The sequence below is a fragment of the Tasmannia lanceolata genome, unplaced genomic scaffold (genome assembly GCF_043159265.1).
Source record: "Tasmannia lanceolata isolate RefF3 unplaced genomic scaffold, GAP_Taslan_0.1 ptg000015l, whole genome shotgun sequence".
NCBI lineage: Eukaryota > Viridiplantae > Streptophyta > Magnoliopsida > Canellales > Winteraceae > Tasmannia > Tasmannia lanceolata.
Window position 1 is genome coordinate 60,805,240 of NW_027518692.1, and position 16,479 is coordinate 60,821,718.

The window sequence follows — 16,479 nt, forward strand, 5'->3', positions numbered from 1 at the left end:
AGTCCAAAACTGAGTTATTGGAGGAGTCAGAAGTGTCATTATCAAAATATAGGACTTTCTTACAATAGAAGAACTAATATAGACTGAGGAATGCTAAACTGAAGGGCGGCCTTACGGAAACCAACCGAAGGTCGCCTCCATTGGATCCACGTTACCAATATAGAAGTTTGAAATCCAGAAATGATACATTCGCCCCCTTGTCTTTCTTCCGTGAGTAGACCTACTAGGGCAAAAAGAGTGATCATAAATACACTAAACTATCTTATTTTTCTGTTGGCAAAGTCGGAAGCTATAATAGGCTATTGATATTTGCACTGCCATGTTTTTATAATTGCACTAACTCACCTTGTCTCTTACTTTTAGGGAAAATTACATTTACACCCCCTCTTGTTTCTGACACATCCAACTCTAACCCTGACTTTCAAAACGTGACAAGTACACCCCCTGAGGTTTCAATTTGTATAAGTTAGACCCCCCCCCTCCATATAAGTACACATCCAACTCTAACCCTACTAAAACTAACCATGATTAATATTTTGAGGAACGAAATACCTTCATTTGCAAAGGGATTGGGGTTATGCCATTTGTCACCGTCGCACCTCGGGCTACCGCCGTCACCTCCACCATGGACAATGAAACCCCACCCTATGGCTACATCAAACCCACATTTCAAGAAAAAAACATTGATAAAAAAAAAAAGCCCTAAAATATTAGGGTTTCTGTGCAAATCATGATAATGATGTGAATGAAGACAAATAAAACTCCTAAATTGAGGGTTCATGTTGATAAATAAACAAGGGTTTGAACCAAATCCTAGTTTTTAATTTACAAGTATGAAAACCCTAATTTTTCAGTTGGGGAAGACGAGAGCATTTTGGTTATTTCCGCCTCGTCTACTCCGTCACATTAAAAAAAAAAACCCTCAAGGGGTGTATTTCTCAAGTTTTGAAAGTTAGGGTTAGATCACAAACTAGAGCGGGTGTATCTGTATTTTTCCCTGCTTTTTAACCAACTGTCAATGGTCATCACAAGTTCCAAAAAAGCTCGCGGAAGCAAATTAAGAAAGGATAAGACAAGGTGAGTTAGTGGAATAAAAATAAGGTAGTGCCAGTATCAATGATCCTTTAATAAATGTAAAACATTTTATTATTAAGAGTGTCAGAGCTGCAAAAAAGCTTTGGAGTCATAATAGTTATTGCTCCCTTTTCAGTTACGCTTCCTGACCCCAACGCGCATTGGAGTTAGCGGTGCCAGAAATGGCGCCATCGGATTAAAGGCTACCCACGCCTGATGATATACGCAAACGCATGCGATTCTGTGGCTTCGCTCGGCTCTCGGCTCGATTTAGCCCAAGCTGATTTCTTAGAAAGTACACTGTACAGTGGCTACTTGTACTGTCTCACTTTTTTTCAGTTTTCTGATTGGTACTGATTGATATTCGCACTACCGGATTTTGATAACAAGGCGAACTCACCTTAATTTCTAATATTTAACGGCTATTATAATTCCCAAAAAGCTCTCACCAGCCAATTAAAAAAAGAAAAGACAAGGTGAATTCTCTCCAATATCAAAACATGGTAATGTGATTATCAGTAGCTTTATGAATTACTCCCAATGTTATTAAATATAATTGAGATCCCGAGCGTTCATCAGGTTGGCCTATTTAGGATAAACCATGCGTATACATGACAGTTTTTTGTTTGGGAAATGATATTTCCACTCCATTTTTCACCCCTTTTGTTTATTTTTCTTTTCATTTTTCTAGAAACTTATTAGAATATGTGAGATCTCTCACCAATAGGTTAGATTAGGCAACTATTGTTTGATTAGGTAGAATAAAATCACATCTTCCAAGATTTGATTTGGATTAATTAGGAAAGATTATGCAGGGAGGCTAGATTAGGTATTTAGATTATCTTCTCATATTTTGTCAAATCTCTTTCCATAAATCTTGTGAGACTAGTTTCTATGTTTATCCTCTTGAGTGTTCTATATAAACACTCATTAGATTTGATTGTAAGATAAGCAAAGATTAGTGAAAATCTTCAATATTTTACACCCAAGAAAAATAAAAGGAATGAAATGTTAGGAATTGGGTGGAATTATTATTTCCTTTTTTATTTACATATTTCCCTAATCTAATGGTTAATTTTTAAGAGAATGACAGTTCTTCATGAAAATTTTAGAAAGGATTCATTAGCCGACCCAACTAGTTTGGGACAAAGGCTTAGTTGAGTTGAGTTGAGTTAGAAAGTTGGGATTGAACCTCCAACCTCAAGGTGGAAGAAAATGTTATGTTTGATTTTTTTCTAATCCAAACAGGTGGCATCAGAGGCCATTAAGAGCTTCCTATCAGTCATCCACTCCTTAGTCTTGCAGCATGCGGAAGAACGAAAACTGCGGAAAAAGGAAGACCAGCTTGAGAATAGAGTGGAGAAGAAACTGAATTTGCTTAGTGAGATGGAAAACAAGTTCAATGGGAGTTTAGTATAGTCAGTAATTCTTCTAACACCCTCAGCCCAAACCATCCATTATCAGTCAAACGGTCTACTAATTGTCTGGAACCCATGTCTGGTTTTTAAAAGGTCTACTGATTGTCTGTGGGTGTTTTGGCAAAAGTGGTGTTGCTACTGGAGGAATGGGACTAATAATGAGAGGTGCCTACTGCCTACCGAACGAGTCCAAAGCTCTCATAGTATCAACTTTGGAAGCCTCTTTTCTTGTCCGTATCTACACATTTTTTCCTTTGTAATCTATACTGTCGATTTAGCTAAGCAAATCAGAGAAGATCTAGATTGAAGGGGAGAGGTTATTTAGAGTTGGGGCTCTAACAATTAATGCTTCATAAAATTTTAATCTCTTATATCTCAAACCAGGAACAAGCATAGTTTTTATATTGCTAAATTAGGAGAGGTTCATCGGAAACAATTTTCAGTACATACATGTAAACAACAGTGTTGCTCAAAGTATATGCTGTAAGTACAAATAATATGCAGGTAATATACTCACAATCCGTTGTCATAATCTTGAACGAACAGGGCCCAAGTGTATAGACAATAACATACCAGATCATCCAATTGAAGGTAGATCAACATTAGTTCAAAAAGAACCCTGCTAATTGGATCATAACAGATCCCTACTGTGCATGGACTACTACTGCTCATTTTTTTCAGCATCTAGACAGACAAGGTCATTAGAGAAGCCCACACTAAAATAATCTCAAAAGTTCACAAGCGATGCCAAAGAAATTTTACAAAGCATTCATTCTCGATCATATGTAAGTGTGGCCCAAAAACATAATCTCCTATTCTTCAATCTCTTCCTTATTTTTAGCCCTTCAATTATCCTCATCCTTGTTCTTTGTAAGGAGTCCAAATCAATTTGCTAACGTTCACCTCTAGACCTCCCCGGCCAGCCGCTTTGAGGTGGCGATCAAGTACCTTTGGGTCCGCACAGATTACATGCTGCCCTTTCCTGTATTGGATTAGGTCTAGAGTCTGTAGGGTGCTCAATATATCATCAGCTTTTATGGCCGTCATATCACTAAGTTCCTGCAAAAAAAAAAAGAAAAAAGTGTACTTAAATCCTCCCTAGCTAAGAAAGAAAAATAATAATAACAAATTCACACTATTTTGGGGGAAATGAATTCTACACCCCTTTATTTTGAAAATGACACCTTCCACTTATTTAACACACTTCCTGATGGGCTGTTAATAGCTTTTCTGGAAGTGTTAACAGCCCGTAACATCTAATTGTCCTCACCAGAACAAGGTAGTGCAGATACCATTACCCCATTTTCCTCAACAGCTTCCATATCATCAGGGGCACAGGTGGGAAGCTTTGAGTTTCATTCCCAAGAACAAGAGCCAAATTAACAAGAAAAACAGAAAATATGCAAGAAACTTGACTAGAAAAAGAAGCAGCATCAGAGTAATTTTATCTTTTGGTTGTAGACCATATACAGAAACTAAGAAAAGCAGAAAAAAAGTTGAGATTTATTCAATATGCTGACCGTGTGAAGTTCTAGCCATGCATACCTTGATGGAGATGTTGCTTTTGTGTTTTTTAAGAATGTCGAGAAGAACTCTGGTCCAGTACCCTCTGTAGCTCAATAATCCAAGGTCAGAAAGTGGTTTTTCAGGCGTTCCTACTTTGCCTTCCTTCTTTGAAAGTTCATATGCTGTTTGGCATTACCATGTCACTAAAATCATTTTGAATTGGTTATAAAGAGATCAACTATCCTAACTCTTAACAGCTACAATGGTTCTTTGTGAAAATTCAATAGTGTGAAGTCGACATTCACAAAAAAGGTAATTCAAAAAGTAAGACACCCTCACCCAACACACCCACATACACACGCGGGTGGAAAAAAAAAAAGCATGAAATACTGCCAAGACGTCAGCAAGGACTAGTAGGGAGTTTTTTTTTTAAAACTTAAAAAAATTCAAACTAGTAGGGAGATTGTACACCAATATAATGATGAAACCTCGAATTCCCATTAACCCCCCCATCTCACAAAGCCTTCGCAATAGAGGAATCAACAGTTGCATTAGAGACAACAATACATACTCTAATGTGAAAGAAACGAGGGAGAGATGGGGAAAGCTCACAAAATGCAATCAGTAATTTTCCAGGCAAACAGTACATACTCTAACGTGAAAGAAATAAGGGAGAGATGGGGAAAGCTCACAAAATGCAATTAGGAATTTTCCATATCCTTTTCTTTGGTATGGAGGAAGAGTGAGAATGCAAGCCAGGTTATATGATTCCTCTGAATGCTTTTCCTGCATCATCAGAAAACATTTAAGAGAATGAAACCAAAAATAAATATGATTGTCCTGCGTCTCAGACAAAGCATTGAAAGAAAATACTTGAATGGGTAAACAAATGCAATTCACTCATAAATAACCAGACCACTACAAAAGTCAAAATGTTGTAGAAAATGTAATGAAAGTTCCAATGAAACTTCTTATCAAGTGATTCTTGATGCTTGATGAAGGCATGACTTGACGTCACCAATGCAGTTCAAGTTATTGGTCAATTTACGTTATTTTGTGGTTATCATCTTGAACAGCAGCTCACTGCATTTCTGATACCATGTTTTGATAATGGGATGGGCTCACCCTGTTTTACATTTCTCTAATCAGCTGCTGAGAGTTCTTTGGGAATTGTAATAGTTTTCAACAGCTTGTTAAAAAGTGTAAAAGAAGGTGATTCGGTCCCATTACCAAACATGGTCAGCACGATCAGTCCCGTATGAGCATCTGTATATCATATGCTCATGATCATGTATATCATATGAGCATCTAAGATGTTATATAACTGAGGGCACCTTGGTTGTTCAGCTTATTTCTTAATGAGGTGTTATCATCCCTATGAAATGAAAGCACATTTTTAGTCCCCAACAGAGTCTTGGGTTTGAGTCACTTGATCAGAAGGAATCAGGGGAAACCAAGAACAATCTCGGTAAAATAAATGGAGAATAATATTCTAAAAAAGCTAATATTAAGGATATTGAATATGGCTCTGTACACAGGAAAGAAAAAAAAAAGTCCATGCATCTTCTTAAAAAGATCGACTACTCCTGGCCAACACAGTTGGTGTGCTGTGTGCATAACTGCATATTACAGCCACTACATGCATCTGGCCAAAAGTTTCACTTTTATGTGTATAATAGCAGTTCTACTTCTAGTAGAGTGCATGACTGAACCGTCTATAGCAATCTAGAAACCTGCTCCAGTTCCCTGTCAAAGAAATTTCATCTAAAATTCAGCTTCCAAGAAATTCTGCTCCCTTCCCACACAAAGCAATCTTTTACAAAAACATCCTTGACTGCTGCAACTGGAAATAGCGATGGGAAGTCTGCGTTGAGGGGAAGATCACGGCACCAGATATCATGCCAGAATTGGATTATATCCCCTTTAAACACTCTAAGCCTTATGCCCTCATCAAATTCAATCTTCTGCCTGAGAATCTCCCTCCAAAGTGTGAGAGCGCCATGACGATAATTAGAACACCACCGCCTTTATCTGTAATTACCTTGGCCCATAGGTTATTACTTTCATCCCCAAACCTCCATAGCCATTTTCCAAGAAGAGCAGTGTTCACCTTCTTCAAACTCATTATCCCTATGCCTCCCTGCCTTCATTGGCCTACACACATCCTCCCAATTGACCAAGTGAAACTTTTCTTCTTATCCGATCCTCCCCACAAGAATCTTCTTTGAATCTCTGCTCGATTCGGCTTATGATACTTGCCAGGCACTAAAAATATATAGCCAGTAGATTGGAATGTTTGCCAATCTAAATAGACACAACAATCCTAAATAAGCCACATCCACACAGCCTGACAAACCTGGGTTGCTTACAGAACTACCATGTTAAAAAAACTTCAAACGGCAGTCCTTGCCATTCCCAATCTGGACTGTAAAATTACTACCACACTAAGTAGACCAAGAGCAGATAAAATTAGTTTGCTGTGTGACCTTAGCTGCAGGCAACAATTTATATCTAAGACTTACATGATTTCTTTCCTTCCATAACCCCATAATATAATCCATTTAACATTTCTAGCAGCATAGAGACATCAAGCTACAAATATTAATCTATACTAAACACAGAATCCAGATATGACTTTTGTTTAACATGCAACTAGAATCCAAAGCTACAGGGGGGATTCTCCCAAGAATCAAAGAAACATTCCCTTTAATGCTGCAAAGACACTTATCTTCTGTATACACAAGCAAGATACAAATTCCCCTTATAGAGAGGGAACACAAAAAATACAAAAATAATTAGCTTTACTAACAAATTTACCACATTAAAACAATTACCTTGGAAAAATATCCAACCATGTGGCAACCCCGATCATCACATTCACACAGTATGTAAAATAGAAAGAGATCGACATCGTAGTAAAGCGTCTTGTGATCAAGAAACAATTTGGCTAAATAGCAAAGGTTTTGGCCATACACCTTGTTCTTTTTGCCATCAACCTGTCACAACATTTTAATCCTCAGCAAGATGCTAACATCCATCTTTAAACAAATTTAAGAAGAAAAAAAAACACACAACCAAATATAGCTTTGAAACATAAAATAAGGAGGGGATTGAGTCATGAAAAATACAAGAGAAATAACCATAGTTAAGAGCAGATATTTGTAAGATTGAGGCGTAGTTCTTATTATAAATATTGTTAAGATTGCATAAAAGCCAAGTATAGGCTGAAAACATCGTGCATCACTGATTTTTAAACAAGTGCAACCTTGCATATCGAACTATGGTGCAATACTTGAAAAATAGATTAATAAAGTTTGCAAAAACAGATTCTCACCCTCATCTCCCGTAATCACTTAACAGAGAGTAGAAAATCAATAAGTAAAATTAATTCAGAAAGGAACTTGCCTCAAACATTGAAAGTGTGCCACTGCGATAGATCTCATCACCCGGGGGATGCTTGAGATCGCACTTTTTCTGCACAGTAAAACCAACATGTATTAATAGTACAGCCCATTGGACAGCTAAAGAAGATTTAAAAAAAAAAAAAAAAAGAATAAATGCAATAATCTCGTGCACAATCAATTAATAAAATGAATGAACAAGTCTTCCAAATACTAAACAGGAAAAAATGAAAGCAACAAGGAGGACACAAATTCTAAAAAAGAGATTAGTTTTATGCATTGATAGCATTAAACCATAAGGACAGTGCAGAAAATCATATTCCTTTTAATTTTAAATTGAGAAGTGCATGCAGTGTGAAGTACAAAGGTGAAACTCCTATGCATATTGGCAAGAGAATAGAATGGAGTAACTCCATGAAAAGAAATAACTAAACACTAGCATCAAATGGAATAATGCATTTAAAGAACCAGTAGCTCCAAAGTAGTATAAGATTCATACAAAGTAAGATGTAGCTCACCGTATGCCTCTGAAGCTGTTCTTTGCTCTTCAAGAAGTTGAGGCAAAACTCACAGAAGTATAGCTTCAAAGAGTCATTGTACTCTGGTGGAAAAGGTGAGAAATACCAAGTCTCAATCTCATATCTTCCAAGTTCTATGGTTGCTATGTTTTTCACTTTTGTAATTTCCTCATGTTCACGTAAGCTGGCGGCATCCAGCTCCTCATGGCCCTGGCTATGATAACATGGAAGCAAGTCTAAGCAGATCACAACAGAAGCGACAAAGAAATAATAAACAAAACATAATAGTTGCATGCATGTTTTTGTTTATCTTTCATTGAATGAACTTAATCTTTATCAAAATACAAAGAAAAAAAAAAGGAACTTACATCAGCACAAATGTAACCCAATGATTAAAAAGTCAACTGGAAATAGTGAAGAAGATTGCAAACTTAAAGCCGTTTTCTTTTTTCAAACCACAAGGAGTTTACCAAAAGCATTATAAACTGCAAAACATAAAATTCACCAAAATAAGCCACTAAATTCCTTTGTTATAACGATAGTCCCAAACAATTAAAAGTATTGAGGCCAATTTCAATGAAAATATGGTGAGGTGAAATGAGGTTAGAAGGCTGAAAAAGGAGGTAGGTGGAGATAGACTTAGCGGGGTTAAACAAGTTATACTGGGGAAGTTGCTCTGGTTATTTTGGGGATGATCAGTAAGGGTATGGGGAATGATTATTAGAGGGAAACTATGAGTCACTTTTAGGGAGGGTGGAAAGCAGAGAAGCTTCTAAAAGTGAAGGTTGTGAGTTTGTGGTGCAAACCTAGGGTTCACGAGTAAATTTTGGTAACATAGGAGCAATAATATAGGTTCTAATTCAATACGGCCAGCAACTTACATTCCCAAGACAAATAAAACATAACATTGTAATCAAGTTCGGCTAGAATTTTCATGGATATTCAAAGCCTTATATTCATTCATCAAATAGAAAATAAATCAACCCAAACAAGTTTTTTACCAAACACCCATAAAGAAAATAGCTAGCTAATGGAAAATAAATCAGATCACAATAAGATATGTCGTGAATATCAGATCTACAAAATAAACCTAACTATGGCCCAAACAGTGAATATCAGACCGAAAACAACTTGGGTGGAAACAGTGAGGAAAGACTTGATAGCTAGGAACATAACAGAGAACATGACCTTGGATAGGAAAGAATGGAAGAAAATGATCCATGTAGAAGAACCCAACTAGAGCCAGGATTAGAGCCGGATAGATTCTTTTCACCTTCTTCGTGAAATTTTTCTAAAGGATTCATTTAGCCGACCCCAAATAGTTTGGGACAAAGGCTTTGTTGAGTTGAGTTGAGTATGCCTGAAACAATATCAAGTGGTGGTTAGAGAATGGTAACAGGTAGGAGGATCAATGTAATGGGATGATAGGGTAAAGGGTATCGGTATGGTTGGGTAAAGGGGTGTAACGAAAAGGGAGAAAGATTGGGGAATATGTGGGGAAAGAAAGGAGAAAGGGATCAAAGGGGAAGAAAATATAAGATTAAGATGTGAAAAGAGAAAGAAGCGAGCCGTACCTGGGAGTGGCACGCCAGGCCTCGTGCCCAAGTCATCCTACTACAAGTGGTGCCCGAGAGAGAGAGAGAGAGAGAGAGAGAGAGAGAGAGAGAGAGAGAGAGAGAGAGAGAGAGAGAGAGAGAGAGAGAGAGAGAGAGAGAGAGGAAAGGGCTCAGAGCCGTGACCAAGGAGGTGAGAGAGATGAGGAAGAAGGTAAGTAGGAAGAAAGCGAAAGCGAAGGGGTGGCTGTCCACCAACCGAGAGGTGGGAACTAGGAAGAGAAGCCATTCGGATTGAGGGCTGGTCAATCAAAAGGAGAGACGGTGGGAGGAAAGGGGAGCAGATGAGAAGGGATCACCATGCGGTCAAAGGTATGTGACTAAAATAAAAAAGACACTTTAGCACTAATGATGGTCCATGTTGTCCTATTTTAACTCTTTTTTTATTCTTGTGAAGGATCATCCCCATCACCCTCTATTCAAAGGTAGAAGCAAAGGCTGGTAAGAAGGGCACAAACTAATGCTTCACTTGAACCCTTAAAATAAATAGGGCTGAGAAACCTCATTGACACACCTATATGAATACCCCACCCACACCCCATAATGCCAGTGGAATAGTGGATCCCATCCCAGGTTGTCGTGAGAGCTTCTATGAGAATTCGGAGACAAAATTCATCAATACATAGTAGCATCCTGCCCAGGAATTTATGGTCAAAAGTTTGTTAGCTGCTCATACATGAAGAGTAACTCAAAAAACTAAGCGTTGTTCTTCTTCAACGCTTCTCATTCTCCGGCTTTTAAACTAGGCAAAATGGGCGGAAGAGAATCGCTTGGTGTGACTCCACTTCACTCCAAGAATTCATCACAACACCACCGAATTCCACTCAAGAGTTGAAAATTACAGAAACGGGCGGAACGGGTCGGGTTTGCCAAACACCATTCTCAGTATTTTCATTCTCCACAATGAAAAAAACCAGAGAAAAACTGCCGAAAGGGTTAAAGAACATGGCCCAAGTTTCTTGGGGAAAAATGTTGGACATTAATCCAACCGAACATAACAAAATGGCATCTAGCAATAATAATGTTTACATATCAGAGCGATGTGTGAGTGAGCACGTCCTCTAAGGCGGAAACATGCTCTCTCAAGATGCCCAAGGAGGCAGAGATTTTGATTCGACAAGGGATCCAACTACTAGTTGCTCATTTTCACGGTCCCTGTGGCGGAGAGTGACATGTCAAATTCGATTAAGTGGATGAGTAAGAAGCAAGAGTATCCTTGCAGGTGAGTGACATTCAAATTCGATTAAGTATGTGAGTAGCAGCAAGAGTATCCTTGCAGGTAAGTGGAATCTACAGAAAATAATTTTTTATATTATTCAAGCAATAGGTTTCATTTCATCAATTATGGAGGGCGATGCATTGGGTAAAGAAGGCATAGGGAGACCAATGCTTGTAGTTGACAATCGTTTTCCTCGTGTGGAGGGAGTGGTAGAGTGGTAGAGATGTTCTTCTGATGTTTTTCTATGAACAACTCAGTCATCCTTTTTGTACATTTTCATTTGTTCATCAATCAACAAAGATCTCCCGCATCATCAAGAACTGCCAACAAGACTGGGGAGACCAAGGCTTGTAGTTGACAATCATTTTCTTATTGTGGAGGGAGTGGTAGAGATGTTCTAATCTTTTTTTATTGACCACCTCAGTCATCCAAACCAATAGGGAGTGGTGGAGATGCCCTTCTAATCTTTTGTTAATGACCACCTCAGTCATCCATTTTGTACCTTTTCATTAGTTCTTTAAATAAATTCACTATCAATTAAAAAAGATCTTCCGCATCCTCAAGAACTGCCAGCAACTCTGGCTTGATTCCAATTTTGAGCCGGATGGCATGTTGCTTAACAATAATAAAAAAGATAGAAAAATAAACATGGCGTTAACAAAACTAAATCAACAACCCTTATTAAATTTTTAGAAAGAAAAAGTGAAGTAAAATAAGTACAAGATAGTATGATGCTATGAAATCAAATCAAATAAATAATACAATCAAGAACCTCAATAAATGTATTTTCAAAAAAAAAAAAAAAAACTCAATAAATGCATTTATAGAAGTGTACCTTCACATGTGTCTCATCAATTTTGCGTTTCTGATGACGCGTCATTTTCAAGCTTGTTGCCTGAAAAGACCATGTGTAAGAAACTTCTTCCAAGCTGTAGAAATAAAAATCTTTTCCTATGAGATGCAAACCAAAAGAGCAGGATATCCAGATATAGAGAATGAAAAAATAGAAAACAAAAGAGGTGGATACAATAGAACTGAGATAACAAGTGGCAGTCCGACAGTTAAATGTAATAAGGAGGAATGGTCCCCAAAATCGCCTACCCAAACACAGAAATGGCATGCAGTACGAAGTAGTGTGTACTCAAATATGCCCCCAAATAGACCACATTGTGATGCAAGTGAAAGAAATTAGAAATCTCAACTTGCCATTATATATAATAGTCGAAATATGAGTATCCTACAAACAATATAATCTGCATTTGAAACTAGAACAAAATGATATAGGCAATACCTTGTCCTCCACCTTTTCATCAATATAAGTCTCCACTGAATCAAGATCAAGCTGCTCAAGCATAACCCACTCATCAAGCCTTCTATTGACTGCAAACAAGAAGTGCCAACTATGAATAGCAAAATTTTGCAAGCAGAAGAATAAATTAAAATAAAATAAAAGAATCAAAGTCATGTAGCCCAAAGCGCAATATATGTCAATGACTCAATGCAAAAGAAAAATTAAAACTGCATGGTGTAACAGAAGTGGACAATGTTGGTTATTTGTCATAAAATAATCTTTTTGTAATAAGTCATTAATAAGTACTGGAGTAAAAAAACAGGAAAAAAGCAAACAACATATTCTCATGTTGTGTGAGGACTGAATGAAGGAAACAGACGTAGAGAAGATCCTGATTGAGTACTTGAAGAAGAAGGGTTTCAAGCAGATGGAGAGTGTGTTGCAGGTAGAGCAGGAAAACAAAATTGCAGAGGAGGATAGTAAGCGACGGACCCTGTCGTCCAAGACAATCCTCCTGATTCTTCCAGCTAGGGAAGACACAATCTGAAGGAGAAATGTGGTAGCCACCACTCTACGGCGATGGATATACAACCCGAATGGAACATTTCAATGAAGGACAGAAAGATTGACACGGCTAGCAAGATGAGAGAACAGAATCTGAGGGACTGGGTATGCAGCAGATGTCGATTCCTGAATTTCAGGTTTAGGGTGATTTGCCTCAGATGTGGCAAACACTGGTCCACCGTAGATAAAGAGGTCAACCCTAACAAGGGCAAAGGTGTAATTCCATCACTCGGAGCATACGGTAAGGGATATAGAAGGTAATGGCAAGCTTTTTTCTCCTTAAACAATGCCCAGACGCTCAATAATCAAAGAGCTCATTATAATGCTTGGGTATCGAGTATCCAAGTCAAGACGCACAGTGCTAACTGCATTGAAATCCATATGACCAATTTACCCTCTTGGAATGGTGTCCTGACCACTCGTCAGCTCCTTCCTCCTATCAGTTTTCAGTCATCGGCATCCCATTCCATGCTTGGAACAAGGCCACATTTTGACGCATTGGAGAAGAGAGTGACAGTCTCAGTTGTCGACAAATCTAGCGATTTCAGTTTGGGATGAAGAATGCTGATCTTCATTGACCGAGTCTACCCTAAATCCTTTCCATTCAGATTGAAAATCGAAGGTAAATGGTTTTAGATCCAAGCCAGATGAGAAGACCGTCCAACAGTTAAAGCAAAACCATTCAAAAGAAAGAAAGAAAAGACCGTCCAACAGTTGAAAAGAACTGTGTTGCTCCATTACAGACTCGTGAGTACCAGGGTTTGGCCAACTCGGAACAAGTTAACCCAGTCAAAGTTGCAGTCAAAAGGTCTATAAAAGGACCGTCAGATTGATGAACAAGATGGTGGATCAACCGTCTATCGAAAAAGGCAGTGTTGCGCCTTTGAGATGCTATTGCCCTGTGAGACAAGAGGGTTGGACATATGACAGTCTTAGATACAATGAGTGACCAAATGGATGGACATGTGGCAGTACAAACTATAAAAGGGCTTTTAACTGCTACTGAAACTGGAGGGATGGCTGTGAAGGAAAGATAGGTGCCAAAAGTTAAAAATAAGAGAGCAGTAATTAGAAGGAAAGGAGCCAAAAGAAGATTCAAATTAATATTTCAGAGAGAACAAATTGCAGCCATAGATCTGGGGAAGAGGTAGATCTAGATGAGACATGGAATTTGCTATCGTGGGTGCACAGAAAAGGTATTCTAGAATGTCTGGAGGACAAAAGAAAGGAAAGGGAAAGAAATTGTTAACTAGACAGATGGACAGCATTCTGGAATGCGACGAGCTCCAAACTCCACCTCAAAGAGTTGGCATGAACAATCAGGCCTACAAAGGAGTATAGAATGTGGCCATTATCATCCCTGAAAACTCCACCAACACCATCCATGCCAGGTTGCCAAGAGAGCAACCATCAAAGATCAACTTAATTGAGGTGAGCGGGGAAAGATTCCACTTTACCTTGGAATTCATTTTAGGCATTGTTCCCATAAAAAAATCATGCCAATTCCTAAGGATGTGATCAACGAATATACCCAAAAATTTTCTATTCCTTGCCCAACGAGCCAAGAAATTTTAATTTTCCCAAGCAATGGAACTCACGGAAAAGTGCCTATCCTCAAAGATACAAGCATTTCTTTCACCCACCATAATTCCCCATAGCAGCAAAGGGAAGCATGTCCCAAAGAACCACACCTAATGATCCAAGCGGGCTAATGCACCAACCCTCCAGCAAACCAGTAGTGGAAGCCAGCGGATCCCAACTCAACACCAAACCATCCGTAGACCTGATGTCAAATCTTTAAGCCACCTCTTTACAGTGAAGGAACAAGTGATTAACTGATTCTTCCTCACCCAAAATCCCAAACACATAATGCACCTATTAGACATTTGAAACTTGCGTCAACCTATCCACCGTGTTGATCTTCTTGAGCATAACGCTCCAACAAAAAGCTTGAGTTTTAGTCAGTACAGAACTACAGATGCCAGCCAGACCTTCAAGAGAAAGAATGCGACCTAGGAGGAGTAAGATATCAAAAGAAGATGCTGCTAGGATCCTGTGATGATGTAGTTAGCCAATGTAAAGGTCACGTCACTAAGATGAATCTCGAACAACTTGCTTTCACCTACAGCCTCTGAAATCTAACCCAACTGCAATAAACAGACTACCACCTCCAATTGCTTCCCTTCAAGCCTGCCCTAACTTTTTCCCTCTCCAATATTTAAGAATTTCCTGCCTTCATGCATACAACCCTTGAAAGTAAGCTCCATCATTTCCCCACTTCCAGCGATCTCCAAAACGGCAGGGGTAGTTTACTGTTAAAAAACAAAACCCTTCATAAAATGCACACAAACGACTCCAATTCCACTCACTGAAAAATCCTCTCTCTCTCTCTCTCTCTCTCTCTCTCTCTCTCTCTCTCTCTCTCTCTCTCAAGGTAAGGAAACAAAAACACAACTAATGCTAGCAATTACGATAATTTTGCAGTCCATTTAACTGTGCTCACCAAACCCAAATCCTAAAACATGAAATTTAAGAGAGAGAGAGAGAGAGAGAGAGAGAGAGAGAGAGAGAGAGAGAGAATCCCAAACAGAAGAGTAGCAAGAAAAAAAAACATTGTGCATCTGGTAATTCGCATAGATTGCACTATTGTTGTGAGATCAACCCTAATTTTTAAGCCATTTTATTTCTCGGTACATTTCTCGAACGAAATTTCATCCAAACCCTAACCGTAACCTAGAAAAATGAAAATGAAAAGCAACGTTGTGCAATTCCAACTCGGAGAAGAATCATGGAGTGTAAGATTATCTAGTAATTCGCATAGATTTCACTACCGTTGTGAGATCAACCCTAATTTATAAGCCATTTTGTTCCCTCATCCAAACCCTAACCCTAAACTTAGAAAATAAAAATGAAAATGAAGCAACGTTGTGCAATTCCAACTAGGAGATATAATAAAAAAATCAAGGATAAACTTACATTCGGTGTAATGAACGTAGTATTCATAAGCGGCGTTCCCACCGCAGTGCATTTTTCGGCGCTCGATGACCTTGACAGGGTGATATTTGCCATCCCTCCAACGGCACATCACGCGGGTTCCCACCTCCAGTGGCACAACTCCTGAATTCCTCAGATTACCGGCGTTCTCCCGCATATTACCGGCGATATCCCCGTCCGGCAACGGCGTATCGGATCCGTCGTCATGTTCTCGCTTCGTTTGCTCGTTGCCATTGCAGTTCGGAGGCCCGCCGTTCTCGTCCGTCAAAACCTCTATCGAACCCATCGAGAGAGAGAGAGAGAGAGAGAGACTAGGGTTAGGGTTTAACTGTTGAAGATGTGAGGCTAGGCCGCTAGGGTTAGGGTTTTAATTGTTGAAGATGTGAGAATAGGGTCAGGGTTTTAATTGTTGAAGATGAGACGGAACACAGAGCGAGAGCGAAAGCGACGCAACTGGCATGGTTATGAACTTATGTTATGATCACAGGCCGACCAACATCTTATCTAAGTGGCAGGAATTTTGATTACCGGAATCAGGCGGTGGAATCTGATTCTGGATTTGATGTCCATTCCAATTTCTTATTCCAATAAACCAAATTCAGCCAACATGGGTTAGGAATTAGGATCTGATCTACTCATGTCTTAGTCTTTGACAGTTGATTAAATAATAAAAGACAAAGTGAGTTCACCCACAATTGGAATATTGGCACTAGGGGTGGACATGGTTCGGCTCAACCCGAGGAACCAAACTGAACCGGGCCTCTTTGCTTCGGTTGCAAAAAAACACGGTCTGGTTATGGGTCCCAAACCTGGGAACCAATGGATTTTGGTTCGGTTCTAGGTTTGGGTTCCTAGAGCCAAGAACCGAAAAATATGCCATT

General features: G+C 38.9%; 1 protein-coding gene across 5 annotated transcripts in view; it reads right to left on the reverse strand.

The window, feature by feature from the left end:
• Positions 1–2,991: 2,991 nt before the first annotated feature.
• Positions 2,992–16,479, reverse strand: part of LOC143892817 (putative MYST-like histone acetyltransferase 1) — a 55,551-nt gene continuing 42,063 nt past the window's right edge. For 3 of the 5 annotated variants that reach the window (XM_077397696.1, XM_077397698.1, XM_077397695.1), the window contains 8 exons: positions 12,041–12,129; positions 11,585–11,678; positions 7,918–8,127; positions 7,404–7,472; positions 6,833–6,994; positions 4,691–4,784; positions 4,038–4,180; positions 2,992–3,551 (listed from right to left, as the gene is read on the reverse strand). In XM_077397696.1, the coding sequence (XP_077253811.1) occupies positions 3,348–3,551; positions 4,038–4,180; positions 4,691–4,784; positions 6,833–6,994; positions 7,404–7,472; positions 7,918–8,127; positions 11,585–11,678; positions 12,041–12,129 (1,065 nt within the window). In that variant the 3' untranslated portion in view covers positions 2,992–3,347. Of the gene's footprint in view, positions 3,552–4,037; positions 4,181–4,690; positions 4,785–6,832; positions 6,995–7,403; positions 7,473–7,917; positions 8,128–11,584; positions 11,679–12,040; positions 12,130–15,580; positions 16,093–16,479 lie in introns of those variants that run through there. The other 2 variants (XM_077397693.1, XM_077397697.1) reach the window with 2 other exon arrangements.